Source organism: Mustela nivalis (genome assembly GCF_964662115.1).
Source record: "Mustela nivalis genome assembly, chromosome: 17".
Lineage (NCBI taxonomy): Eukaryota > Metazoa > Chordata > Mammalia > Carnivora > Mustelidae > Mustela > Mustela nivalis.
The window spans coordinates 26,287,041-26,305,256 of NC_139036.1; the positions used below are offsets into that span (position 1 = coordinate 26,287,041).

At 39.5% G+C, this 18,216-nt stretch overlaps 1 protein-coding gene and 1 long non-coding RNA gene across 5 annotated transcripts in view; one reads left to right on the forward strand and one right to left on the reverse strand.

Moving 5' to 3' along the window:
• LOC309851787 overlaps window positions 1-3,067 on the forward strand; it is a 26,258-nt gene extending 23,191 nt beyond the window's left edge. For all 3 annotated transcript variants that reach the window (XR_014304929.1, XR_014304930.1, XR_014304931.1), the window contains one exon: window positions 2,989-3,067. This is a non-coding gene — a long non-coding RNA (uncharacterized lncRNA). The remainder of the gene's footprint in view (window positions 1-2,988) is intronic.
• TADA2A (transcriptional adaptor 2A) overlaps window positions 1-18,216 on the reverse strand; it is a 50,352-nt gene that overhangs the window by 11,723 nt on the left and 20,413 nt on the right. For both annotated transcript variants that reach the window (XM_082707452.1, XM_082707453.1), the window contains exons 5-10: window positions 18,008-18,099; window positions 15,928-16,085; window positions 14,558-14,646; window positions 13,273-13,345; window positions 3,224-3,287; window positions 1,948-1,991 (exon numbers count right to left, since the gene is read on the reverse strand). In XM_082707452.1, the coding sequence (XP_082563578.1) occupies window positions 1,948-1,991; window positions 3,224-3,287; window positions 13,273-13,345; window positions 14,558-14,646; window positions 15,928-16,085; window positions 18,008-18,099 (520 nt within the window). The remainder of the gene's footprint in view (window positions 1-1,947; window positions 1,992-3,223; window positions 3,288-13,272; window positions 13,346-14,557; window positions 14,647-15,927; window positions 16,086-18,007; window positions 18,100-18,216) is intronic.

Below are 18,216 nucleotides of genomic sequence, written 5' to 3' on the forward strand. Positions count from 1 at the left end.
GGCTGGAGTAGCCAGAACTGCTACTTGGTCATTTCAGTCAGATGGACTAGGCTGAAACTAGGTGAGTACATGAGCTAAAGTAACTAAGCCAGCTCTGCTCACTTCTGGAATATAGATACAAGCTTTGCATTATGACAGTTATTTAGATTAAGTCATCTCCTCAGCTCAATCTCCTCCCTTGAGGGAGACATTCTTATCCACAAATTCCAGGTGCTAACTTGACGGGCAGCCACAGACGGATTATTTTCGCTACCAGCCCCCACCCCCAAACCAAAACAAAACAAAAACACCCTACATGGATAGTATAGAAGAATTAGGAGTAAAAACTTTGAATTTGGTGTAAAAAACCCCTCTGCCTACAATATTAAGGTCACATACACTCAGTATAATGGCAATTGAAACCTCTGGCACAACACTGTGAAGCAACAGGGCCTCCTCTCAGCTCTTACACACAAAATACAATTAAAGTAATCAGGCTAAACTCACTCTGTTTACCAGCTGAGAACAGAATTTATATGAGTCAGGATCTACTATGAGTAAAGGTCAAAACGCTACTGACCAATTACTGAAAGCCCAAGCATTCAGACACAGGAACCCACTACTGTGGCTACCAGAATATGACCAATAATTGTCTATAGAAAGGGCAATGGAAATCTGATCCTAAGTTATTTTTGCAAACCCACAGTCCTAAGTGAAGGATGAGGTTAAACAAGCAATATCATCCATTGCTAGAAGGAATGTAAATTTATACAATTATCTTTTGGAAAACAATCTGGCAGTGCAGGTCAAGCATTTTTAATGATCACATTCTTTGACCTATTAAGTCCACTTCTGGGAACCTACCTTAAAAAAATTCTAAATATATATAAAGATTTATTCATAAACTCATCACAGGATTATAATGATTCAAAAAATTAAAAATAAGTAAATAATAATAAAAGTTTAGCATATTATATACTTATTTACATACACACAACATATTACATAATTATTAAGAGGTACATCTTCAAAACACCACAATCACTTGAAAAAGAGTATCAGAAAGTGAAAAAAAGATGTAACATACTTATTTATGATCATAACTGTATTAAAAAAACACTTAACCGGTGACTGGCTGAAATGAACCCTACAATGGCAGAGTGTCAAGCTCTATAAGTTTCTATCAACTAGGATGAGAAGCACATGTGACATACAAGTATTGTAACATTTCTATATAAATACTGTAATCATTGAGACTATCATTCTTATTTGCTGAATAAACTCTACATCACAGAAGAAGAAAAAGTACAGGGCCTTTTTCTGCTCAGCCCAGGTATCTCCAATATTTAAAATAGTAAGGTCAAAGTGTGTATTCACTTAGAAGTCATTATAGTTTTACTATCATACAATACTAGATGTCTTATGCAAAATAATGGTTGCTTTTCCCATAAAAATGTTTAACAACCTGATGATCAAGGTTATGTTAACATAGAGTTCCTACCCAGTTCTAGAAAATGATCCATTAATATTCATGCTGCAATTACTATACTACTTAAAAAAAAAGAATTATCATATAAGTGCTGATGATACATTAATGGTTCTGAACTCTCACAATGTAACGGAATTGCCTTGAAGATTTTCTAAAAATGCTCTTGCAATAACCCTCAGAGATTCTGACTTTATTAGTCTCGGGTGATACCCAGGCCATCAGAATTTCTTTAAAGCTTCCAATATAATATGCTGGTGCACCAAGCTGGCTCAGTTGGTAGAGCATGTGACTCCTGATCTCAGGTTCATGTGTTCAAGCCCTGGACTGTGTGTGGAGATTTAAAAAAAAAAAAAAAAAGCTACCTACGTGAATGCTAATATACAACTTGGATTAAGAACTACTGCCATAAATGATTTGTTGAATACTGTTTAATAACGCTGAAAGAAATTTTTAAAATAAAGAAAGCAGCTAATACTTACACTGAAACTTTCTAAGGTTGATTAATCCATGGTCTCTTATAATTCTAGGATGAAAACCACAATAATGTATATTATAATTAGTTCCACATCTAATAATGTCTCCCACATGCAGCTTTTATTACACATCTGAAACACTACGAGGAAGAATACTAAGGTTCAAAGACGTCACTCCCCACAAAGTTCTAGAGGGTAGTGAGTCTGCTAACACAATTTTAGGCTTTCAAAGATCATTTATTTTTCCTCCCCTTGAACATAACTCCCAGTAACTATTTGCTGGATGAATGAATGAGCACTCAAAAATACTGAAAACATGTCGATACCCTGGAATGAAACAGAAGGGGGAATCTGTGTCTGTCATAAGAATTAATCTGTTCAATTCAGGGAACTGATATTTGAAAACAGTCTTTTCAGGGAAACGGCTAAACCATAAAAGGGCGCCAAGATCACACATCCAATATTTACAACTGTACCTGTGTACATTCACAGAACGCTTTACTGTGCCTGTTTAACACAAGGGCCTCAACATAACAGCATCCTCAACCCGAGTTCCACGATAATATCTAGCTCGAATTCTGTGTTTTACGCAAAAACAGTATTTAGGTAAACCATGCAGAGTTGTGTCTGGAGCCTCTGCTCTTACACTGCAGGTGTGCATGACGAGTGATGACACCCCTCACAGGGGCCACTGAGTGATCTTCTCCAGCACTTCTCCAAAGCTAACTCTAGGCACGCTTTACTTTAGGTGACATCTTGGCCCCACAAGAGTGCCTCCCAAGTCCTATTCCTCTCTTTTTACTGTGATGCCACTGTGTTTCTAGTCTGTAACACCGTGATAATGCACACACATGCTCATACATCCTGCATACCCTTCCCTGAACTGTTAACAGTCTTTGTAATCTAGAGTGGGTCTGGGATCCATAATTTCTCAGTCTGAATATATGTTTTTTGTTCTGCTGCAAAAAGCAGGAGTAACTGAGACTGTCTGAAACTTGTTCAGAATTTCTTTGAAATGCTTTTAGATAAGACTTCTCCTTAAAACAGTGCACCCATATTATCAATGGTCATCATAACATCAAGAAAGGGTAAGAAAAGAGGAAGTAAAAAAAAACAAAACAAAAAAGGACAAGTATTATTATCTGCATTTGACAGATGGAAAAATTAAGGACCAAGGAAGATAAGTGTCTTTCTCAAGGTCACAAGACAAGCCGCAAGTATGTGGCTATATGTGGTCGATAGTCCATACCTGAAAGAAGGCTGGATGGTTTTCTGTACTTACTTTTTTCGCCTTTGTCTCTCCTTTAACCTGGAATGATAGATATCTACGACAGCCATCTTCAGAGCTACAAACAAACACACACAAACAGATATAAAGTCTAGACAAAAATAAATCTTTTACCCAAACTATCTTAAACTTTGAACCTCATATTGCTAACTATTCCATACTCACTGGTCTAGGCAATTTGTCTCTTGGAAACAAAAATATCCTAGGATACTAAATTTCTTTGACAGTAAATCAGAGAGATCTTTTTTCCTATGTATATATTTATATGGCATTACCCTAAAGGTAACAATTTCTGTTTTCTACTGAACACCTCTTTTGACCATGCCTTCTTACGCATATTACCAGGTTTCATATAATGGGAGTCTGAACTTTGGTCATACACGGGCTAGAAACTGCATCTATTATAGTAGTCATAAAAATGAATATTGACTGGGGTTATAACCTCATAGGAGTAAGTTCAGGAGACATTATCAAAAAAGACTGAAGTGAAATAGGGGCAGCAAAGACATTTTCTCAGAGGAGCACTGTGTAGTTGGGGAGCAACAAGTATTTAGGGGATGGTCTTGCATTCAGTAGCGAAAAGTTCCACTAACTGGCCTAACAACCCCAAAGCTATGCTCTGCTTTGTTGCCCATGTCCCAGTCCTTTCCTGGCTTTAGCTTCATGTTCAAGACACGGGGAATTAGGAAAAAACCGCAGACAGCAAAAGGTTTCATCAATACAATAGTTCTGGTTCTCTTTCTTTCCCTGGCCAATTTTTCCAGCTTCAGAGTTCCTCAGGGCTCTGTTCTCATCTTTCTTTTTACCCCTTACCTTATTCCTGTAATCTCATCCACTCCTATGCTTCCAAGTACTATCAAAATATATAATCTCAAACCCACATATTTATTTTAAGCTCCAGACCCTACCTGGCTATCTCTACTCACATGGTCCTCAGTTACAAACTTGTACTCGACCTCTTTCCTAAAACTGTTGTCCAAGACAGAAATCAGCCTGAAGAGGCACCTGAGTGGCTCAGTTGTTAAGTGTCAGCCTTCAGCTCAGGTCATGATCCCACGGTCCTGGGATCAAGCCCCGCATCGGGCTCCCTGCTTAGTGGAAAGCCTGCTTCTCCCTCTCCTACTCCCTGTGCTTGTGTTCCCTCTCTTGCTGTGTCTCTGTCAAATAAATAAAATCTTTTTTTTTTTTTTTTAAAGATTTTATTTATTTATTTGACAGAGAGAGATCACAAGTAGGCAGAGAGAGAGAGAGAGAGGGAAGCAGGCTCCCCGCCGAGCAGAGAGCCCGATGCGGGACTCGATCCCAGGACCCTGAGATCATGACCTGAGCCGAAGGCAGCGGCTTCACCCACTGAGCCACCCAGGCGCCCCAAATAAATAAAATCTTAAAAAAAAAAAAAGAAGAAGAAAAAATCAGCTTGACGCTCCCTCCCCTTCCTCCATATCCAGTCAGTCAGTGAATCTTATCTATACTGAATGCTTCAGTCTGTCTTGAATTCATCTCTTCCTCTTTGTTCCTAATCCTATTCCTCAGCTTGGGTATCCTGTCTCACCAGATCACTGAGTGTACTTTTTTAGTAACTCTAGGAATAAGGTAGGCCTTATTCCAATTCAAGCCTTCAAATGGTACCACGGTAATGTTTTTAAGCATAATCTGATGATGTATTTCCCCTGCTGATAATTTTTCAGTGGCTTCCCATCCACTTATGGGAGTTCAAACCCTCGCATATTATACAAAACCCCTTATTGCCTTCAGTCTCCCTATCTTCCCAGTCTTGTTTCCTGCCATTCGTTCACACGCTCTATACACCATGCGCATGAAACAATCTGCCCTCACTCACACAGCTGCTAAGTACAGAACAGGGATCCAAATCCCAGTCTGGTTCTAGAGCCTTGGAGTAGGAAAGACAGTGAAATTGTCCAACATGTTTACTTTTTCTGTGAGTAGAGAAATCTTGCTTAACTAAAAATGAAATGAGTGTTTAAATTAAAAAAAAAAAAAAACAAAAACAAAAACCAAAAAACAACAACAACAAAAAACCAACAACAACAACAAAAATACCAAAAAAAAAAACCCCTCAGAAGTAAACAACTCCCACAGGCTTTTTATAATCTGAAGCCCCTCTAAAGTTAAGAAATAAAGACCTAACATTAAGAAGAAGAAGAAACTATGAAGACTACTTGGCACTGGGCTACACAAACCGTTGTTAACTATAATCCACGGATTCTGAAGGAATATATATATTTTTAAGATTTTATTTATTCATTTGAGAGAAAGAGAGTGAGGGAGAGAGAGTACAAGTGGGGAAGGGGGCAGAGGGAGAGAGAAAAGCAGATTCCTGGCCAAGCGGGGAGCCCAATGCGGGGCTCAATCCCAGGACCCTGGGATCATGACCTGAGCCAAAGGCAGATGCCCAACAGACTGAGCCACCCAGGCAACCTGGATTCTGATGGAATCTTAAAATTTTATGATTTCAGTAGATTCTGCAACTATTCAATAACATCGTATTTCCTTAGACTTTGTGTAAGTTGAGAGTTTTGTTTTTTTTTTTTAAAGATTTTATTTATTTATTTGACTGACAGAGATCACAAGTAGGCAGAGAGGCCGGCAGAGAGAGAGGGGGAAGCAGGCTCACAGCCAAGCAGGGAGCCTGACTCTGTGCTCGATCCCAGAACCCTGGGATCATGACCCCAGTCGAAGGCAGAGGCTTTAACCCACTGAGCCACCCAGGCGCCCCTGACGGGTTTTGTTTTAATTACTGAATGTATTCACAGAAGAAACAAGCTCTAGAGCACAACATAATGACCTGACATGTGTCCTTTGAAAAACTAAAATATGTTATTCAGATGTTAGGTAATAAAATTTAACACCCCAACCGTGCAAGGACTTTATTTTGTATGACAATCACGTCTTCCAAAATAGTGAGCTTCACTGAATCAAAATAAGAGCCTAAAGCCTCTGTAATACTGATAAACAAAAAACGCAATATAATCTCATTGCTCACAAGAAGGATGTGAGGGGCACCTTGGTGGCTCAGTGGGTTAAAGCCTCTGCTTTGGCTCAGGTCATGATCCCAGGGTCCTGGGATCGAGCCCCACATCGGGCTCTCTGCTCCACGGGGAGTCTGCTTCCTCCTCTCTCTCTCTCTGCCTGCCTTTCTGCCTACTTGTGATCTCTGTCTGTCAAGTAAATAAAATCTTAAAAAAAAAAAAAAAAAAAGAAGGATGTGAGATACAAATTTAAGTTTAACCCATGGGGGCAATGAGTCAACACAGATTTGCATGTTCTCCTATAGTAACTTTCAAACGTTATTTTCAAATAGGTTCTTATTTGAAATAGACAAGTTAGATCTGCTTTAGCTGAACCTCTTCTCTCCATTCTACCTCCAGCTACCTTTCCCAGTAGTATTGCCTGAGGGTACCACCATGGAACAGTTTGAAACCCACACTTTTGCTTCCTGAAACTAGATTTTAAGGCAGGAAAAAAAATGCAACCTATCAAGTAAGAGAACAGTACACAATCGCTCATTACAATCATAAATTTCTTTTGCTATATAAAAGCAACAGAACTTGAGCAACATACAACTCTGAGGCACTATCAGTATGGTATCACTGACAAGATGATAGAAATAAATTCTGGACACTCCATGCTGTCTCATTACTGTGCATCTCACTGCCACCTGCCCTCAGGATAGTCTCAGATTAGAAGGAAGGAACACTAAAACCTAACACGCAGGGCTATGAGCAGCAGATGCACTATATATGATGTAACTTCAATCCCTGGGAAATGACCAGGAATACTTAATCTAGGCCATTCTGCCTTGAATCTGAGATAAAAATAATATAAATTCTAACTGAACGAATTGAAGAGGTAAATGGACGCATTATTTTTTAAAGTTTAAGTATAAAGGAAAAAGTATTAGTCACTATAGGTTTTCTTTGTTCATTTCTAGTAAATTCCAAATTTTATTAATTTAGGGGTACCTGGGTGGCTCAGCCAGTTAAGTATCTGCCTTCATTTCAGGTCATGATCCTGGGGTCCCAGGTTTAAGTGGGGGGCTTCTTGCTCAGCAGGGAGCCTGGTTCTCCCTCTCCCCACCCCCTACTCCTGCTCTCTCACTATTGCTCTCTCTCTCAAATAAATAAATACAATTCATTTTTATTAAGTCATTAATAATGAGAGAGATACAGAGCACACAAGCAGGGGGGAGCAGGAGAGGAAGAAGCAGGCTTCCCGCTGAGCAAGAAGCCCAATGTGGGACTTGATCCCAGGACCCTGGGATCATGACTTGAGCCGAAGACAGACACCTAACTGGCTGAGCCACCCAGGCAATCCAGTAAGTTCAAAAATTTAAACAACACTGCTTTATTTTTCCTCACAACTGTCCACAACTAAAAATAATTCAAGAATATCAGGTTCAAGATTTAAGACAACAGTTTTCAAACATTTTTTTTAGGTAGCAGAACGCTTTCTATAAGTCAGTGCTTTCTTTTTTTTTTTTTTTTTTTTAAAGTTTATTTATTTGTCAGAGAGAGAGAGAGCACGCACAAGCAGGCAGAAGTGGAGAGAAGCAGGCTCCCTGTGGGGCAAGGAGCCTGATGTGGGACTCGATCCCAGAACCCTGGGATCATGACCGTAGCCGAAGATAGCAGCCCAACCGACTGAGCCACCCAGACATCCCAAGTCAGTGCTTTCTGGATGTATGGGTTTGTTCCATAGAAAAGCCCAGGTACCATGAAATGCCCCCACTGCTTTCTAATACCCTGCTGTGGGATGATAAGCTCTAGATTGCTGTGCTGGTGGAGATACACTTGAAATGTCTGTGTGGTGGGACAGGCAGGTACGAACAGGGGGGAGAGGATATGTCTCTAACCAAACACAAGTTTTACAGTGGACTCTAATTCTATTTCAGATGAGTAACAGAATTAGGTAGTCAACAGTTCAAGGCAGGAGAAGCCAAAAAAGAAGGGTGGGGGGAACTACATAAACAGCTAATACAAGCTGAGTACTTATCATGTTCCAAGCTCTTTGTGGGTTTCATATCTTATTTACCTATCCAATAACAAGATGAGTTCAACAGGGGGAAAGAAATGACTTGCAGATCCAGTGGAAATTACTGCTAATTCTAAAACGTATTTCTGTAATTTTTCTAAGATATTAACTTATCAGGTTGTTTCCTGAGATTTTTGTGGGAATGACTTCACACAAGAAAAAAAAAAAAAAACTGAAGAGACTACAAAAAAAAAAAAATCAATAAATACTGGTTCCACTGCTTGATCATTTCAATAGTCTGAACTGTGCAACTGGCTCTGGAGAACAAAGGGAAGGAAAGTCACACACAGAAACAAATGGAAGAACTGGAATTCTCCCAGAGGAAAATGCATATTTGAAGCTGTCTCTTTTCTTTATAAAGCACACTCAGATAGCAGCAACTGATTATAAAATCTTAACTGCATGAATAACCCAGGGAGGACCACAGCACAGCAGGCAGAACAGAAATGAGAAGGCAGACACTGAAAGAACGAGAATCACTGGCTCACATTCTACTTAAAGTGACTGGAAGTTCCAGGAAAGCCGGCAAACAAAGAACCAGAAATCATTAAAAACAAACAAACCAAAACCACCCATAACCTATTCACTCCTGAAATCTCAGCTTCAGTGGGGAGAATTGTCTCCGTGTGATTACACTGGGGACTAATCACAAAGTTTCTAAACGGCTGGCCTTAAAATATTTCAAGAAGTGGGCAGAAGTCAGAGGCAGTTCCTTCCCACTGCAGTGTATTTCTAACATTGTTCAAAATAGCTGGCAACATGTCTCTGTTTTCCTGACAGAAGGCACTTACTGCTCGCTTGGCAAGAAAACCAACTAACTCAGAGACCTTAACTGCAGGGAAGCCAATCAAACCCTCTACTGCAAACACACAAGCACAAACCTGTGACTCAGGTATTCCCCAGAAGCAAAGCTTTTTAAAAGTCATTTCTCCCAAAAGCTTTTGGTCAAGATGTACACAATTAATTCTGGGAAGGAGAGATGATGATGTGACCTAATGGTTAAAGTTAGCAAGTAGCAACCCATAGTCACTTAAGCCCTCTGTGTGCTTCCCTGAATGAAAAATGGGAAAATATCTACCCCTACTTCTCGCAGTGTGCTTAAGCTGTAGAGGATAACATACGTGACATCTCATAAACACACCAAAAAACCCAGCAGTAAAAATGCAAGACTGTAAAGATGATCGATATTGTGCAATATTAACAACACAGATCCCAGAGACAGCTCTGTCACTAGCAGGTTATATGACCTTAGGCAAGGTACTTGATATTTCCATTTTTCAGTTTCCTCATCTATAAAATGTGGAGATGGATGATGATGATGATGATAATAATGCCGAGCTCAAAGAGTTCTGTGAGGAATAAATGAGGTCACATGTGTGAAGGGCATAGAATGGTACCTGGCAAATAGTAAGGGCTGTAAGTATCAGCTACTATTACTAATAGCATTTATGTCTAAAATGTCCTAAGCAGGGGTGCCTGGGTGGCTCAGTGGGTTAAAGCCTCTGCCTTCAGCTCAGGTCACGATCCCAGGGTCCCGGAATCAAGCCCCGCATCGGGCTCTCTGCTCCGCAGGGAGCCTGCTTCCCCGCTCTCTCTCTGCCTGCCTCTGCCTACTTGTGATCTCTGTCAAATAAATAAATAAAATCTTGAAAAATAAATAAAATGTCCTAAGCATAAAACTTTACATGCTTTACATGCCTTTACAGGGAAGACTATTGCCAATGGGTAGCTAAGTATACACAGTAACAACGCCGGACCTCTTGTCTACTAACCATTCAATCATCTAAAGGCTGACAATATGAGCCAAAGAAGTTTAAAAAGAAAAAGAAAAAGAAAAAAAAAAAGGTGGGGGAGTATCCATGACTGGCCAAGAAATTGTGCTGAAATTAGCTTTCCAAATAGAGGAAGAGTAATCTGTCCTAATGGGCAACCCCATGAAGCGTTGAAAACACCAACCCAACACACAGGAAGGAGCACAAAACGCCTGTTGCTTGCCTAGGTTATAGGACAGTGATGATTAGAAAATGCTATTCTCAGGGTTTCAGAACCTGTGAAACTCTGGGAAAAGGGATCCCACAAATCTACAAGCGATTCTCCCAAATGAGAGCACATTGGGGAGGGATGGCCCACAGGAAAAAGGAACACCACTGTGCATCTACACTGAGATCCCAAATATACCAGGACACAAGAGTCTTCTGCATCACTCTTTCTGAACCAGTAATTTCTGCTTATTTCAATAAATACACAGTGTGTCATTTAAGGATCCCAGAACTTCCTTATTTTCTTCCTCAGACACTGCTTCACTTGCAATATCCTTTCCAGGCCCATTCTGGAAGCCTCTAGTATGGCTGGAATGCAATCAATTATCCCTCCATTGTATCCCAGGCCTCTATAATGGACCATTCAAACCCCTCATATTAGACAAATTCCATGAATCATAGCAAAACTTTTGGGTGAGGAAAAGAGCTTGGTGGCTTCAGCCCTAGGACAGAATATAAAACCCAGCCAAAGACTTTGTTTCCTTGCAGTAGTTCTATAAAGTGAGGGAACATAAAAGGAATGTTATTAACACCCAGTAATATTAAGAGTATAATGGTGTAATGGAATGGTAATAACACCAATCTCAATTACATATCATCTTTCATTGGAGACACTCACATTCTGACTAATCAACCCCTTCTACTGGCAGTGGACACACACAGGAAAAAACAAAACAAAACAAACCAGCAAGCAAGACTGCAAGGACTTACCCAAGATCACACAGTGACTCAGAAGCCTGAAGTAGAATCAGTGTCCTAATTTGCATAAAATATGTGTCCCTCTCTGTTCTAGGTGTGCTCAGAAAGCTCCTTCTCATTCCTTCCTGAGCATCTCTGGCAAGAAAAATTCTTGCCACTGGGAGTGGGCTCCCAGGCCCTCCCCCTCACTGAGTATTCTGGGAGAAAGTGCTCAGCTCAGGGACCATACACGTGGCACACTGGACAGTGGGTCATGCCATGAGGAAGAGCTACATAAGAACTCTAGACCATAACAAAGCCTCCTTTTGTGGCACCAGCAAGTCAGCCCTTTGATCTCAAGCATGGTGATATCTCTTGCAAATGTTAACATCTTTTAAAAAGCACCCACCTGAACATCTTACAGTCTGCCACTAAGACTGGGAGGGAAAAGGAAGGCAGGGCTTACTATTCACATTCTGTTAAAGCTGCTTGCTGTAACAGTAACTGATGCTTGATTCTAGTTCAAACTAGAATCAAGCAACTTACAAGGCTGTATAAATTGTAGGAAGCACACAAACTGAAGTATGGTCTAGGTTTGAAACAAAAGTGAAACAAAAACTGCTAATCAATAGCTTCTTTCTGATTTTTTCCTGTTGTTCCTACTTAGTTACAAAAAGGACCATAGTGTACCAGAAAAAACTGCAACTCTTGCTTCTACAAAGAATGAAGAGTGAAATAAAATATCAACCATTACCACCGTTTTCTTGATAATGTTGAGACTGAGGGATGAAGACCTTGGGAAGAAGTGATTTCGGCAAGTCGCTGACATGGCTGGGAGCCATTACTGACATGAAAAATCCTGACTTTTGAAAGTTGGTACTTTCGAACAGTATCTAAAAGGGTGATATTTATGGAGCTACTTTTTTTTCTTTTTGAATTCTGAATAAGAACGTTACAAGTCGGGAAACAATAGCATTTTAATTAAAGCTGGTGTGCTGACAGATACCAAGCAGCAATCCGCACGCTGACAGATACCAAGCAGCAATCCGCACACTGCAGTCAAGGAACTGCCCTCAGAGGGGAGAAGGACCAGCATGTGAGTTACTGGGCTGGAAAAGAGGAGGCTGATGTGGAAAACTGAACATATATAGTCTATCTAGTGAATGCTCAAGTAGTTTGCTTTCAAGCTTTCCTCTTTTAGTAGCATCTGCGTCACTTCCACTTTCCTTAAAGTTGTGTGGGAGAAAAGGGGAGGAATGAAATTTTGTGAAGAAAACGGCTCAAGAAATATTTCGACAGAAAATCCTAAAGGTAAAATTTTAATGAGGACTCTTTCTCAGTCCCCTATCTGGTGTAACAAATACCTAAAGAGCGCTTATAAGGAGAGAAGAATCAAGTGCCCTTCTTAGTGACAGAATATCAGTTAATGCAATATAGAAACTTGACTTACAATTCCACAAGAATTCTACATGCTTTTCCTGCCTGGGATACAGGTTTTAGAGAAACAACAAAAATGTTTGGGAAATACAGGAGAATCCAAGGAGGCATTATTCACCTATTGTATCACATTCGATTCTAGACTAAAACAAAAGGTGATCAGGGATTATTTTAAATAGATAGTTCAATGTAAATGGAAGAGGGGGAAAACAAGAGATTCAATGAAAGTCTAACCTCCCACTTGTAAGAACTCTGCTGGCATTAACTACTTATGCTATAACACAAGAATGGACATAAATCCTTAGAGGGCTAATCTTAGGTGAGAATTCAGAAACGCCAAGAATTCAACAGTACTGAGAAAGAAGAAATTCCCAGTCTTGGTCTAAAAATGCTTGAAGAACTTCCATTCTATTTCTCTTCTAAGAGAAATTTGGGGTTAACAAATTATGGTGAACATCTAGCATGAAAATCTAGCATCATCAGTTGCTACTGAAGTTCCAAGGCATTTGCACGGACTCCCTTCTATCTAAGGAGGCAGAGAGAGGCATTCAACCAACTGCTTCAGTGTAGGCTTACCCCAGCCAAAAGGAAGATCACACAGTCCAAGACCGGGATACCAACTACCATTACATGATCCACATTCTCACACTCATCACAAATGACCTTTTTCATTGTTATTAAACAACAGGTAAATGCAACAACTTATCCCACCAGGTTTTGAGTCCCGTAAGAGCAGAAAACATATTTTACTCATCCTTTCATTCATTCCTAGCACCCAACACAGTGTCACTACACGCTTTACAATCAATAAAAACCTGTGCTAAAATAAAATCTTACCATGTAAAATGTCAGAGTCATCTTCAACAAAATCGATGTCTCTCAAGTCCCATTCTGCATAATTGTCAAACTCCTGTTTGGGGAAAAAAATTCCCACCCCAAATTCATCAGCTTTGAGTAATGCCTTCACAGTAGCCATGCTTTAGAAGCAAACAGAAAAGAAACAAATGAACAAACACTTGTTAAAAAGTACTGAATGGAGTAGTACCTGGTCAGGATATTACTGTAAGAAAGAGATCATCATCAGAAAAAGTTTGAGAGGTTTTCAGGCAGTAGAGACAGCAAAAATATGAGAAAGTTATGAGTCCAAACTTAGTGTTCTAAAAATTAAAAGTAATTTGTTCATAAAATCTAAACTGAGAAATCTCTGAATAGGTCATCAAGTATTTTGATAAGAACACTGCCAACATTAATTAATTTACCTTTCACTACCTTTTGAGGGTTCTATTTGATATTTATTTGATATTGCTTATATAGTTCAATAGGTAGATTTGTTCATATTCAACGCAGTACAATTTACAGGAGCACTGTCTATGGGGTAGCTCTACAGTATAAGCTTCCAGAAACAAAATGCGACCTGCCTGTGGCTGTCAAAATTATTTGTAGTTTGCTACACTTTCAAATTATCTCCAGGAGCATTGTGATTGTGGATCCAATGATAAATCAAGAGACTTAATAATTACTTTCCACATGGTTTTTAACTCCATGGATGAATGAGGAACATAGAGTTTTTATACACATTCATCCTGCTTTATGTATTTGTGAATACAGAACAGGGATCAGCAAACTACAGCCTATGGACAGATTTCAGCCCACTGCTTGTTTTTGTAAATAAAACTTTATTGGAGCACAGGGATGTTCGTTTGTTTACGCATTATTTATGTTACTTTTGCACAGTAATGGTAAAGTTTAGTTGCAACGGAGACTTTTTACGGTCTACAAAAAATATTTACTATCTGGTCCTTAATGGAAAAACTTTGCCAACCGAATGTACAACTTTGAAATGCCTGAGGGGTGGAATGAGAACCAGACTGCAGAAACCCCATATCAACTGAGGAAGTGAGAGCCAACATCTTTGCAACTTAAGAAACAGGTTCTTGGTACGGAAAACTTCTATATTTTATATGTGAAAATGCTATGAATGAGAAAAAGCACTCAAATAGAAGGAAATGTGGCTGCCGAAGGCTCTATAAATCACAGTGTTTCAAAAATGTCCTTTTAGCAGTATGGAACCTACAGGTAAAAGATATGAGTCTCATGTGAAACAAAAACAAGTTTCTCCTACCTCGATGAAATCTGCTCGAGCTGGCATGTATCCTGCCATGTCCCGAGAAAGCAAGGAGTCAAAAGTAGGTCGCGGAGGGTCATCTGTAGCTGGAAGAATTTAAGTTCTTAGTTAATTAAATACTGGCATGAAAAAGTGACAGAGAAATAGTCCTCATTTATACTCTGAAATATTTTTGTTTGGAAAAAAAAAGTGTCTGAGAGAATAAATAAAATTCAAAACATTTTTATAAAGAGAAAAGTGAGAAAAATAAAGTATTATGGAAACAGACTGATTTCTTAAAAAGGAAACTAAGACTGAGGGAATTCTCTAAATAAAATGGGGAAATTCCTTCTAATTTGTGCTTTTTTAACATAAGAAAACCAAGTATCTTCTCTTTAATACTACAGAGAACATAAGCATGTACCCTGTCTGCTTTAGTTTCCTTACCCCTTACGTCTGATAACAATTTACAAGTCTCAAGCAACTGAAAAGCAAAAAAAAAAAAAAAAAACCCAGGGGATTTGGAAGTTAGCTGGAACTGGGTCCCAACTCCAATATTCTCTAGTCCCATGAGGCACAAATAATTTAACCTTTCTGAATCTGTTTCCTCATGTACAAAGCAAAAGCACTTCTTCTGCCTATATCATTGTGTTGCTATGAGGAACAAATGATCTAATGGATTTGAAAACAAAATGCTACCATCCAAAGTGTTTTCCAAATAGGTATCATCAGGCTTTAAGTTAATCAGCTCTGAAACTGTTTCTACAGAGTCTGAGGAAAGGGGCGGAGAGGGGAGGGTGGCCTGAAGAAAACATTCGTTATCTCATTATTTGTGCTCTGGGAGTCATTCAGGGAAGATGTCCATTTACAATTCATCATGGTTTTAGTTATGTTTTGTTAGAAGACCCAGGAGTTCCTTAGCCACAGGAGATTAAAAAAAGGCTCACTTATTACTACCAAAACTAAATAACTAAATTGCTTTGAACTAAAATAACAAATTGCTTCTTAGGCTCAACACCAGGATGATTAATAATAGTGAATCAAATACTGGACTCTCTTAAGTAATTCGTATCTACAACCGTAAATCCTCCAAAGCATGGAAGTTTGGTTCAATCTGGACATCTTATCCACAAAAGCATTAACGAACACTGGTATGTTCCTAAGCCTCAGAGTGGGTGGGACCACACACCATTTCTGGGCACTGGGATTTCCGGTATGGAACTCTGACTGTTCCCTGCCCCATTATAGCCCTGACTCTCAGTAACTGCCATGCCAACTCCTCCCATCTTCCATAAGCTCTTCAGTTGCCCAGACCACTGTTTATCTGCTCCTGCAACAGGGCCTGAAGATGAGCTAAGCATCTCTCAGCAATACAGGGAGGCACTTACAATGAAATGGAATGGCTGTATCAGTAGTTTTTGCTTCCTCCGCCTGCTTCAGGTTCAGCAGGGTAGATGCAAACAGAGGGTTATTGATGAAATGCTTCATATAGTGCTTCTCACACTCTTCCTTGGTCTTGGTGCACATCTGATTGGCTACATCCTGCCTAGGATCGTGAGCAAAAGAGAGAACTCTGACCATTTATACAAAGAGGTCAAAACATGGTTTATTCTTTCCATATTTTAGGTCCCATCTAAATAAATATCTGGAATTTGATGCCTCCGAACCAGTCTCATGAAGGTATCAGCTGAACGATGAGAGAAACAGAAGACTAACATTGGTGTAATCTGGTGTGCCAGATCCTGCTATTCCAAGATATAGAAATGATATCCAAAAAGTGCTTTCCTTTCACTAAAACAAGGAACATCACTAAAAAAAATCTGTAAATTTCCATGTGGGCTAGGCCTGAGGGAAAGAATTGCTATAATAAACTACTTCAGAACAGTCAAAATGTACATAAGTACAGTTTTATATTTGCATCATGTTTTATAGTTTACAGAACACTTAACATGGACAAACATATCATTACCAGTGCCAATAACAGGCCAAGCACTAAGCCAGAACATTCACAACATGTGTAAGTCAATCCTAGTATTATCCACGTAGTTTCACAGTTTCACAGATGAAAAAAAGAGGCCCAAGGAGACAATGAAACTTGCTTGAGAAAATAAAACACATAAGTGCACAAAGCCAGAATCTGTACTCCAGACCTCTGAGTCCTAAGGCCCGGGGATGGAGGAGTGGAGAGGAAGCTCGCCAAGTTCCCTCTTGACCTCTCTCCTTTCCAGTACTTAACCTGCCCATCTCCTAAGGCATGATTATGCTCTGCTTCATGTACTCCCATCATCCCTATATATATTTTGATTTCCCTAATGGATTAAAAGCTTCTTGAGGGCAGGATACATCTCATAATTTTTAACTCTACAACCCTCATCAAGTTTAGTGTCTTACTCACAGTTGACAGACAAGTAGTCTCTGTTTTTTTTTTTTTTTTTTTTGTGGTCTTTACCAACGGGGAAGGGGAACAGGGAAGATTCGTCCATTTTAGAACATGAGAATGGCAAGCAAAAGATGAAAAACTAGTCCTAAGATGACTAGCAAGTTCCTCACAAGTGATCACTTTTTCTGTCTTCTTTAGTATTCCCTATAGTACTTTATGATGGTTACTAAATGCTGAATAAATACAAGCATATGTAAACTGAACTCAAGCTTCCTCCTTCGGGGCCCTGGACACAATGGAGGTAGCACAGTATATTCTATGACTACCAGGAGAGATTACTTATACTAGGAAGTCACGACAGAGAGAATCTAGTTAGGAATCCTTCACTAATAAGCTATATGATCATGAAAAATGATCTTAACTCCCTAAGCTTCAGATTCTTCATGAAAGAAATATAATTTAATAATGTCCCCCCTTACTATCTATTTCACAAAATGAAATCATCAGTGTGAAAGCATTCCCAAAAAAGTATAAGTGAAAGTGGTAACATTATTATTAAGCGGCACTTCCTCCTAGGGCAACAGCAATGAGTGCTGTTCAGTTCTGCCAGGCTTGGATTTATCTACAAGCTAAAAACAGGGAATGCGAAGAACAAGTCTCCCAAACTCAAGTCTCAAGTAAGCTATGGCCATCTACCTAAAGTCTGACTCACTTAAATGGTGAGGGTATCCACAGTCAAGAAAAATTCCTAAACTCAGAAAGGAGCAATGACTATTTAACTCTAAACTTCCCCAGTATTCAGAAAGATATAACCAACCTTCCCTGTGTTGATCCGTCCAAGGTGGCCTTTTAGAACTGCCCAGTCATGGACAATGAAACATACCGTATCTCTGTGAGGCATTTCGGCCATGGAAAATAATATGCAGAATGGAAGAGAACAAATCTCTAAGTCATGGGTCAACAGAGAAGTAACATATGTACCCCCCCAACCAAAACTCCTCTTTCTGAAGCTCTTCCCTTTACCCTTCAACAGCACCTTCTTCTCTAAGCCCCCTAGGGCATGACAAACCTTAACACCAAGCTCTTACCAATTTCCAAAGCCACAGTCCATCACAGCTTCTAAAAGGGCCATTTCTTCTTGAGCAGTCCAGCTGGGGTCAAGAACAGGAAAATCTGAGGTCTAAGGAGGAAAAAGTTTAGCCTAAGAACAGATGTCGAAATGGAACCCAGCAACCTGAAATGCAGTGCTAATTCAAATGACTTTTTTTTTTTTTAAAGATTTTTTTTATTTGAGAAA